Raw genomic sequence first — 11,781 nt, 5'->3', positions numbered from 1 at the left:
CTGAGATATAAAGAAAATAAAAAAATTCTAAAGAAAATTGTTCGACAAATTTGTTTAATCTAGACAGACAACATTTTGTAGTTGTAGTGCCCAAAATAACTGTAAAGAAATATTTATGTGAATAGACTATTCATTCATATCATTAAAATGAGGAACGCTTATATGATCCCGTTTTATCCCTTCTGTTATTAATAGCACGGTTACTTCCTTACTGCAAAACTAAACTGTTTCAATATGTGCTCTCTTGAATTCGTACTTTGCTAGTGTTGATATCTACATAAATTACAAATTAAGCATCTCTGCGTCAACTCTGACATTGAAGACAATGACATAAAGCATCCCAGTCTCAACTCTCGCAATCATAGTTAAATATTCCCCTGAAGTAACAGCATCTTTAGTCAGAAAAAAAACTTACTGCGTGATAGCTCCCGCTGTAGTGTGTTCAATGTCCCAACGCTTTATTTCCTGAATCAGCAGGTGAGCAGCAGGACTAAAGCGTTGGTTGTGAAAACGGCAACAGGGAGCAAAGTTCAGACTCTGTCAGTAAAACCCAACCCTTATCTGCTCAGCATACCTGTCAGTCACTAATAATGTCCCAGCAACTTTTACAAAGTACTTTATATTTCACACAAAGAATGGTATAATCAAACTAGGTTTACACTGTACCTCATTTACGAAAATATAGTTGAATTTATTTTCTTGTTTTGTATTTAGGGGTGTCTGCCTTGGTATGATCTCCAAAATACATAATTTAATTAACCCCTTATTTACTCATCCATAATACTGATCTAAGCACTGATCACGAACATAAATTGGAGATGGGGATGTCCAGGTCATCCTCTGAGCCAGCAGTAGTTTGATGAATGAAGGTGGGAAGTTTGCGTGCGAGCCAGAGTTCACACTCTTGCAGCCTGTTGACCTGTGATAAATTTAGATGGCTGTCAGTGGCATCACCATTACCAAGGTCATTAGAACTGTTTAGCATAACACTGGCTGCAGAGTTGACTGGAGAATATAGATGTGTCTGAAACGCTTTGCTTTGCAAGTTTGTCGGCAAAAAGCTCTTCTAAAAGCCACTGGCTGAGGTGTTTTTTTCATGTTGACCACAAGAGGTCACTGTAGGATTATGTTCCTCTTACACAAAACTGTACAGTAGAAATGTAAATTTTTGATATGTCGGCATTATAGATGCACTTACATTTGGTTGCTACTAGCTTGTAAACTTGTGAACTCGTTCTTGTCAACAATTGCACTGTGACGTGAGTTCTATATAATTTATTGTGCAGGGGAATTTTTTCACTAAGCAAAATAAGGTAGGCAATATCAAATTATGTACAAACAACATCAAACATAAATCAATTTGAATGCATTACACAAAGAAAGTATACATATATATACATTACAATATCTGAAATTTGTCCCTGCAGTAATTACTAATTATTAACTGTGTTTATGTGCACATAGATCAAGAAAATAAAATATACACATACAATATATAATAGTGAAATACTTATTTACTTAAGTACAAATACCGCTATATATATATATATATTTATATACATGGTATGGACTTTTATTTTTGGCACCCTCGAGCATTTATTTGCCAATACTTCTGTTCTTTAACATCAAAAAGTTTGAATACAGGATTTTATATATATACGTATATTATATACAATTATTTATATACATATATACATTTTACTTTTACTGCAATTCAATTTTATTACTGGATCATTATATTGAGGCAGTGACATGTAAGCTGTACTTCAATGCAGTAGTTGGTTATTCTACATACATTTGAGTCATTTAATATTCTATGTTTTTTATGTAAAATATCACTAATAAATGTAGCTGTGACATAAAAGTAATAGAGTAAAATATGCACTATTTCCCTCTGAAATGTAATGGTAGTAAAATTATAATATTTTGTGCTACTTATATATTAAGGTCTTCAAAACTGTACCCACTTGAGTAAATGTACTTAAAGAAGCTTAGCCTACTCTTCACCACTGACCATGTGTGATTTGGATTCAGTAGCAAACTAAATTAATGCGTAATGTTGTGTCTCCAAAATATCTTCAGCACACACAGATCCTCACAAAACATCAAATGTTGTACATTCTAAATGTTGGAGCAGATAACATGACCAACAGCCTTTGGTATCTGTAAATGTAATTATTACGCTGTAGCTACACAAATTTTGTTTCCAATGTGAAACCTGGTTGAAAACAATAAAAAATAGTCTACTGAAGCTGGAGATCTAATTGTCAGTTAAAGCGTGTCAAACAGCCCCTTGATTAGCACATCTCCTATGATGTAGCTGGGAAGCTGGCAATGTGATCTGCCTCTCCACTGTTGTGGTTATAGGCTCCTCTGGCCCGCATTCACTGTTTTATGAGGGTAGCAGTATAGTATGAGCTGGAATGTCTCCAGACACAGCTGGTATTGTATAGGCAGAAGCAAGCAGACAACCATGAAAAACAGGAAGTAGATAGTGGGGGAGGGTCAGCAACAGCAGTCCTCTCATCCCCCTGCATGTGGCTTGCAATGGAAGTAATTCAGAGGCCCTCCTCGGCCACCAGGGCTGCTGTGTCAGGGATCATCAGTCATAATGTATCAAACACACGCATCAGCTGCTTATCCTAACCATCCTTTTCCTTCATCGTATTGTTTGCCACCACTGATTAGTTCCCTGTAATTGCCCCACTAATCTGCCAGAAGGTGATATGACCCCACAATATAATACTTTCCCAACAAAAAAGGCACAGCTTCAGAGCATGCATTATCACTACTGTGGGATTTGTTTTTGTTTTGTCAGCTGTTAGCTAATCAATGGTTAAAGCCGACTAAGGTTTATTGTTACTGAGCTTATTAGGCCATGTTGCCAGCCGCCACCCTCTCTCACATGTAAATGATTGTGTTGACGGCAGGTCATGGACACTCCCCTTCTTAGACTGGTATTCATTCCTTTGATTGCTAAATACAACAGACTATTTTATTTTTAGTAAATATATTTGTCATTTTTTTCACAGTTTCATAGTATTTTTCAGAGATTTTTTTCATATTCAGGATTTATTTTCAATTTAAATATCAAATATGATATACAAATCTAATTTTGTAGCAAAGGAATTAAGTATTGTTTTTATTGAAAAACAAACCAACCTCAGGTCATATTTTCCAGTAAAGAATTTTACTTTTACTTTTCACATACACTATCAAACATCTAATTAATAAAAGCTAACAACATAAAGGTTGCTGATGTTGAACTAGCTATTGTATGTGCTGTTTTGTGTGGAATCTATAGTGCCCATCCTTAATGTGAGTTCATGCTGTGAAGCCTGGTGGCGCTCAAACCCCTCTCACACAAAATGGTATAATCTGGCTTTACCCCGCTGCTCCATATGGTAAGGCTTCCATTCGCTGCATGGGAGAAATCTACTTAGTAAGAGGGAGAAGGAGAGACTCAGCTTTTCCTTCCGTCTAGCTGATCCATCCAGTCATCTCTGTCACCTGAGTACCTACCCACTGCATATACTACACGCCTGGTTGTTTCACCGGGTGGCAGTAAAGAGGAATAAAAGTGTGCACTACATAACTGCTCTATCTCACCTGTTCCTACAAGACTTAGCCACCAACTTCTGACAGACATAGATACAGAGAGAGAGAGAGAGAGAGAGAGAGAGAGAGAGCGAGAGAGAGAGAGAGAGAGAGAGAGAGAGGAGAGAGAGGAAAATTAATGAACAATTTGCCCTATGTCAAAGAGGCTTTGGATGAGGTCACCTTTACCTTCATCCCGTCACCCTCCCTAAGGATTATACTACCGTCTGTGTTCCAGTTACCTCTTAGAGCTCTACATTGTTTGAATAAATTAAATTAACTATGTGTGGCTGACGAACAAAGGTCCGAGGAATTGCTTTGCCTTACTCACTCTGTGAGTTAAAACAGTAGTTTTTCAAACATTTGCATGAACAGTCCCCTCCTCTGTGGCTCACAGTCTGGTTCCTCCTCCCAGTGCTCTCACAACTTAAAGAGGAAAAACGAGGGGGAGCAAAAAGGAGGGAAAGGACAGCAACAGGCAGCAGCTGTGATGGAAGGACTCCACCATACTCAACACAACAACAGCATTGTTATTTGAGAACTACCCTTTTCCCTTCCCCCTGCCCGTCCTTCGTTTTCTTATCCCTCTCTCCGTCATGTATACAGTTCATACAGTATCTTTACAGTGAGACTCCTGCAGAGAGCTGCAGGATATGCTTTTCCAACATGATGATAATTATGTCTTGCGAAGCCAGTTGTGCAAGACAGGACAGAACTACAACTGCTTTCCATGTTGCTTTTCAGTTCAGTGTTCGTAGAACTTCCACCGTCATGCAGTAAGCTTTTGATGTTTTAGCTCACTTAAATTTTGCAGCACACTGATCCTCTATTTTGAATTGTGCCTGCCCTGAAGGCAAACAGACTATGCCCTAAAGCAGATGCCATGTCGAACAGACATATAGTACCTACATGTGATGGTTTAACTCCCCTCTTTGTGCCAGTTTTTCTTTTTGCAACCTCATTAAAAACACTTCCTTGTGAAGAGCATTAAGTTAGTCTGCGCTATACTCTGTAGGCCTACTGCGTTCATAACGGGTTGTGGGAAGAGTCATTAGAACTCAAAGTTGAAACATAGCAATGGGAAAATACTTCGTTACAATTAAAATTCCTGCATTTAAAATGTTATTTCATTATGATAAGCAAAATGCATCACAAGTAATAGTAGTCATTTTGCGGAGGCACCCCTTCCGTCATATGTCATAACAAGTGGTGAACGAGTGTACTGTTAATGTGCTTTGCATTGCTTATGTTGTGGCAACATTAGCAGGGAATCATTTAAATACTTTATGTACTTTTGGCTGGTTCAGTCTGTTGATGTTTGGTGATTCATTTATATAAATGAAATTGGGAACTCTTCATTGTAACAAACCACCCATTTAGCATCCATAAACACAATATAATCAATACATTAATGTTTTGTAACAGAGTATAATTTTATAATTAATTGTAAGCAGATAATATTGATATTTTCAGTGTTTGTCAACAATTATAAATGCTGTAAGGCATACTTTCTATTATTACAACTGTGTTTTATGACAATGTCATTCATTATGAATACACTACATATTACATTCCATGTGTAGGCACATTACAGTAATCAACATAAATAACCTGGAGCAGTGGCTTTTAAATACATTTAGAGAGAGTTCCCTCTGAAATAACAGTAATAGAAGGTTTTCTAAATAAGGAAAGGTAAGTTGTGTGGTGAATTCAGCCTTAAGCTTTAAGATGGTGTTTATAATGGTGCCTTGTCTTAAACTGGTCTTAAAAGGTCCGTCACATTCATTATATAATATTCACAGTATTCCTACATTCAAAGTAAGAAGGTGAACACAAACATTAGATAACTTGTTGAACTGGTTGCTGTCCTCACAGTTTACATTTGGACTACGGAAGATGATTTTGCTATAGATCGTGGATGCTTGTTAAAGTTGCTTGTTTTGAGTGGCAGCCAGAGATACAGGTACCTAATTTATGCATCACCCACCCTGTCCTTGTACTGCTGAGTAGGGCAGTGGGATGAAAGAAACTTCTGGTGTTATTATCATAATAATAATAATAATAATAATACTAGCAAGCATCAGCATGTGACTTGTGTCACACTTCTCTGCCCACAGGGAGCACACAGAAAACCTTTTATTTGAACAAACTGCTTGAATTTGAGTGTCAAAAGGAGATGGGCTGCTTGTCTCTGTTGCAAACTTTCAACCAGCTTTTACAACCTAAAGTCACTTTTTAAACTCTGTTTTATGAACAGAGTTGACTTATGTTTAATTTTGAAACTGCTGTTGTTGCCACATGTGAGCTAAAGTAAAATCAGCACCCACCTGTAGAGCCCAGGTACTGAGTGTAGGTACTGAGTGCACTAACATTGAACTGATTTATTGATCACTCACTTTTGAATCACGCCATACTGGAAAATAAAAGAATCCAACTCTAAGCAGTAATTTTTTTGCATTTGTTAGCTATTAAGTGTGACGTAAGCCGGAAGGGTACATCAAACAAAATCCATTTGGGTGGGTTGAGATGTTGACAAGCGGCCCTAGAATGCCACAAGTCAGGAAATGGCACCTCTCTGACACTCATGTCTGTTTGTTTAATGGTGTTCACTCCAGATAGAAGAGCAGCGGCAGTAGTTTCAGCAAGTAGTAATATATAGGAGAAGCGGAGAGAGAGAGAGATTTGCAGGTCAGAATTTTTATTTGTGCCATAGAAAGATGAAATGGATGTCTGTGAAAACACTTGATTTTAATTTCTAACAAGATGAACAAAATAAGAACCACCCTCAATATTATCTAAATGCATCATTGTCTCCTCTTCCAGCAATTTTTTTTTTAATTGAGATATTATTAATGATACATGCCTGCTGAAAGAATTCATTTTCAAGTTACACAAAGAGTAACTAAATTAGGATATAATATCTTATAGCACATTCATCAGACAGAAATAAATTCTGAAACCTGTCCTTTATTTTATCTGCGCTCTGACACGTGGTTTTCTCTTGCCAGTGGATATAGTGTCATTCACCCCGTGGAAGTGAATGAATGTCTCGCTGAAAACGTGTGAAATGACTTCAACACAAAGCCAAAGCACTTGTATCTACTGAAGTCATGTTTACACACCACGCACACATTGGAGCGCTGCGAACAGGATGCAAATGAGCACGGACACAAACACGCGCGCTCGCGCACGCGAAGAGGTATAGCCTGCCCATACGCATCCTGTCGCCATTTTCCCGAGCAAAATTACAAAGACTTGGCCGGGGGAGCATACATCCCTCTCTCAATCGTCAATCGCTAATACACTTGCCACTATTCTTGTATCAGTCGTGCTAAGGGCGCAATATGGGTTTGGTTTCACAAACATTCACAGATATGTCAAGGTGAAAGTTTTTGGGAGGGAGACAAATGCATTCCTCTTCGAGGAGGAAGGTAGCTTTTATAACAATTTTGCCTTCTGTTAAAGCAAACGGTGGCACAGAAAGACAAATAGCGCTTCATATCTGTTGATTGACGTGAGATGTGTCCACACAGGTAAGAGCCCAGATTTGAAATGGTGTCGGGCACCACGTTGTCGTCCAATCAACGCGCAGCGAGGGCGGGTTATACTGCAGTCAGTCAAGCAGGAACACTAACGGCTTGAATAGTGAGGGAGGGGGAGAATCCAATCCGGTTTAAGCTAGTTTTTCTTCCAATGGAACATTAACATCTCGTTGCGCCGTATTAGACTGTACTGGCACAGCTTTATTCAGAATATACCATTGTATTTTCTTCCGTATTCAATAACATTCTGCTCTTTTTTCCTTTTTTTTTTTTTTTTTAAAAACAAACAAGCCATGCCTAAAAGGAGCAAAGTGAGTAGACCGATATATTTCATGCATTCAGTAATACAGTATTTATAACCCGCAACTGCAATTTGTAAAATGGGCTTGTTACAGTTTCCAGTCAGTTATTGAAATGTTGCTACAAATGTATCTTTTATGCACCAAGTGAATGTCACCAGTGCTGTGCTTTGCAGCCAAGAGTTTAGTTCAGGATGTAGCGTCTGTTTTGATGTTATGGAGGAGCTGATTCTTGGTGTTTGTCTTTAGTGCAGTGATTATCTTTGCGCCAATTGTTTTTCCGTGTGCCGTTTTGTTTTTAAATAATTTCTCTGCAGACTGGTGACTGGATTTGTATTTATACACGTTTACTTGCAGTGTGGGACAAAGCGGGACTCGTTGCCTGTCGATAGAAAGCTTTTTCTGCAGAGAAAGTTGGCAGCTTATTGATTGCTTGCTATGGCGGTCGTCCCGCTGGATGCTGAAGTTTCTCTGAAAGAAAACGCGGACCGAAATTGAAAACGTCAAATTCAGTAATTCTTATCACTCAGTTGGAGTTGTCTGTAATGCTATGCTTGTTATTTTCGTGTGGACACTTAAGTCTTGTTTGTGGTTTTCTTTTGGGGGAAAAAAAAAAAAAAAATTAAAAAAAAAGACCCGTAATGTTTTAATTACGGACGTTTTTTTTTTTTTCCATTAAGCTGTCGTATATATGCGTTGGTAATGCATGGCTGCCCTCGTTTCCACCGGTGAAAACGGTATTTCTTGGAAGGTGTTCGTCGTGTTAGCTCAGTGCTTTTCTGTGTATTGTCGGCTCAGGCCAGTTGTAGGTTATGCAATGGCGAGCCTCCGTCAGTACAGCGCTGCTCCTGTTGCTGGGGGTTCCAGTAGATTCTGCTAGCAAACCGACAGTCGCTGAGCATCTCGGAGTAACTCTTTTCAAATTCATGGCGGGAACTGACTACGCTATCGGACTTCTGCGAACACTGGCAGTCCCATTTATTACAAACAAATGGATGTGTCGTGAGAAGGCGGAGTCCCCTCCCCCCCGCACTGGAGTTATACAGTAGGCAAATCAGTAACCGGAACCGGTAGAGCAACCAGCACGTAACGCCGTTTAAAATACATTATGTTATTATTTTATAGCATGATGTTATATAGTCTGACCTGGGCGCTCTCGGTAGGGAATTGTCTCTAGTTATTGCTTCCTACTGGTTGTAGAATTTGGGATTAATTTGGAAACTATTGGAGCAGCTTTTAACTATGCATCGAGACAAAACCACATGTAGCCCACATTTCGCAAAAAAAAAAAAAAACAACAACAACCGCTCAATTTCTACATCATTGCAAGTTGCCATCAACTCTGGTCCTGATTGGTCTGACCGCAGGGTAGCTGTGCAAATGGAAATATGAACAGGATTTTACAGATTATAATCACAATGAAGAAAACTGAAGTTGTAAGCATTAGACTGGCTCAAGTTTAGTTTTCAGTATTACTCTGACTTTTGTAGTCCGGCATGGCAAATGGTACTTTCTCAGAAAATGTACTTTTTCAAGGAGCAATTCTGATGTGTGTTGAACTTTTGAGTTTTGAGTTTGTTAACTTTTGTAGTTCAGCATGGCAAATGGTACTTTCTCAGCAAATGTACTTCCTCAAGGTGCAATTCTGATGTGTGTTGAATGTAACTACACATGGAGACTAAACTGTTGAGCTTTAATGTTTAAACAGAGGTTTTTTTTTTATGTCCAGTCTATGGATTGTGTAAATTTGTTGCTAATATCTCAGCCAATCAAAATACCTGGTGTCAGTTAAACCAAAATTAAAGCAGGCTGTGTTGTCATAGGCTAATATTCTGCCTGGAAACGCCCACTTTTGAATTACATAACAAACACTCAAAGCCTCTCCCATCACCAATTGAACCTGCCAAAGCCCTGGCAGAAAAGTTTTCTTTAACCTGATTTTCTTTTTTTTTTTCCCTCACAGACAGGTGCAGGAGGTGACTCAGCGGTAAGGAATAATCAGAACATTGTTTGACATATCTGTGATAAAAAAAAAAATAATGTAACTGTTTGTCTGCATACCCACCAGGGGTCAGCAACAGCCCATCAGTCAGCCATTGGTTGAAAATGACTGCTTAAATAATCTGCCTGTTTACTCTCCACAGCCCAAGAGGAGATCTCTCAGGTTAAAAGATGTGAGTACAGAAAAACCCAACTTGTCACAGACAAAATGCATGTTGTTCACTGCATTCTTAGTGTTGACCTTTATGCTCTTCTTTCTCACAGAGACCTGCCCCTACAAAGGCAGAGTCCAAACCCAAGCCAAAGGTGAGCCCTTATTTTGATTACTTCTAATTAGACTCACTCATCTTAACTGTTAAACGTAAGTGGCTAACGTGGTTAATATTTCTGTTTGCAGAAGGCGCCTGCTAAGCCTAAGAAAGCCAAGGAGGTGGAGAAATCTAAGCCTGAGGAGAAAGCACCAGAGGCCCCTGCTGAAAATGGTGAAGCCAAAGCTGAGGAAGAGGTAAGAGTTGCACCATAATTTCTAAACATGCAAAATTAATTGCATTTCCATGGCAGAACCTTTACACTGTAAATTTGTATCTTCCAGGCATCTGCTACAGACGGAGCTGAAGAAAAAGATGAGGCAGCAGAATAACATCTCTCCAGCCACGTCTTTTACCAGTGCTCCCTGTACCTCTTTTCTTGTACAATTCAGGGGAATATTTTTATCAACTATTTTCTAAATACAGGTTTTTTAGTAGTTTGATTGTAGAGAACACTTTTTTTTAACAAAAGACAAAAAGACATCAATTTGGAGACTGGAATTTCATCACATCCTACAATTTTGCCTCACCATGAAAATTGCGTCATTGTTGTTACTGTCAGTGGATTTCATTTCAGTTTTAAATGTGAAGGCGGGGCGGGTGCAGGACAGGTTACCGTGTCAACACGCAAGCATGATGTTCACAGGAGCTGGGGCAACAACCGGAAGAGCTTGCCTCAGTGGATTACATTCCATATGTTTATAAGGGACAGTGTGTGTTATCTGGGCTGGGGTGGGGATGGACTAAGTCACAGGGCAACTCATTGTTTTCTTGTTTATAATGAAGAACAGTGTTTTAGAATGTTTGTAAGCTTTGTTCCTATTTGTTAACTCTTGTACTCATGCAGTTTTATTAAGAAATCTGATCAATAAACCTAAAATCTCTAGTACTGGAGTTCTCCCTTTCAGAACTGTGCATCGCGTGTGTTGGTTGTGTCTCTATTCTGTGATAGCATTGCAATAAATTTGTATAGCTGCTGTGAAAAGGGTTATCAATCTTTCAATATGCAGTGTGTAATGGTACATTGTAAGGATGGTAAAAATGGAATTTGTGTTCTTAGCCAAGCTAATGAGATATGTATGCATAAAAATAACTTGAAATTGGCTTCTTAAAGGCCACCAGACAAATTGTACATTTTATTTGAAATGTCAAATGCATACCAGCAGTAGCAATATTCATGTGAGTTTTAGGTATCTGTATGAAGTACAAGTGTGCAGTTTCTCTTTGTTTATAGATGTACCTGTGTAATGATTGTTATCAACAAACCAATAAAACTCGATTGGTAGTTGTAATGCTGTTTCATTATGAAAAGTCTGTTCATCATCAAGACGAGACTAGAAACATTAACTCTTAAATAAAAGGCAAAGCTTGGTCCCACTGGAAAAGAGAAAAACAGCAAATGGTTTATGTTGTAACATTCTTTTTCTAGAGGAAATAGTGAAAGCATGATTTTGAACAAATCCTGTAAATAGAACCAGCGTCAAATTAACTACTGGTTTTACCGGTTCTGTTCTACTAAAAACTGATGAAAGACCAGTTTCAGCACCATGGACAGCTTCAAATTAGACCACCTTTATTTAGGTGTTTTTCGCATCTAGTGATTTATTTTCAACAGTTTTCCCAAATGACTGATAATGCTTGTTTCAGTGTAGTGAACAAACTAAAAATATCACGAGTTCTTCATGACAATCATGGCAGTTTGTTCTCTACAGGCTGTGTTGGGATTGGTCAGCAGAGAGAGTAAGAAAAGTAGAGGAGGAATGTCTCCTTTATTTTCTCCCCAATTTAGCATTCATACAGTTTTCTGTTCAGCACTACACGTGCTGTGTATTTTCCAATTTACATAATATAATCATTACTCCAAATGTGTAACAAAAAAAAAACATCGGTCATGGCTAAAATTCTAACTGCGTTTAAGTTCAGTCAATGAAAATATTAATAATGCGTAAGCATTTAATTTGAAATTCATAACCTTATTTATGAATTGACTTTCTATTCCCCCCCCAAAGCCTTCTCCTCACAACCACCTATGGG

The 11,781-nt window shown here is 38.4% G+C and overlaps 1 protein-coding gene across 1 annotated transcript; it reads left to right on the top strand.

Annotated features, from left to right (window-relative positions):
* The first annotated feature begins 7,240 nt into the window (after positions 1-7,240).
* On the top strand, positions 7,241-11,039 carry hmgn1b (high mobility group nucleosome binding domain 1b). The gene is made up of 6 exons (XM_069147097.1): positions 7,241-7,450; positions 9,402-9,425; positions 9,583-9,612; positions 9,704-9,745; positions 9,837-9,944; positions 10,032-11,039. Exons 1-6 carry the CDS (start codon positions 7,433-7,435, stop codon positions 10,077-10,079), a joined length of 270 nt encoding a protein of 89 aa, XP_069003198.1. The 5' UTR covers positions 7,241-7,432; the 3' UTR covers positions 10,080-11,039.
* The last annotated feature ends 742 nt before the right edge of the window (positions 11,040-11,781 follow it).

Source organism: Embiotoca jacksoni, unplaced genomic scaffold, assembly GCF_022577435.1.
Source record: "Embiotoca jacksoni isolate LCO1_2020_lvr unplaced genomic scaffold, fEmbJac1.0.p SCAF_13, whole genome shotgun sequence".
NCBI classification, from domain to species: Eukaryota; Metazoa; Chordata; class Actinopteri; family Embiotocidae; genus Embiotoca; species Embiotoca jacksoni.
The sequence above is the reverse complement of the archived record's forward strand: the minus strand, read 5'-3'. Positions and strand labels throughout refer to the sequence as shown.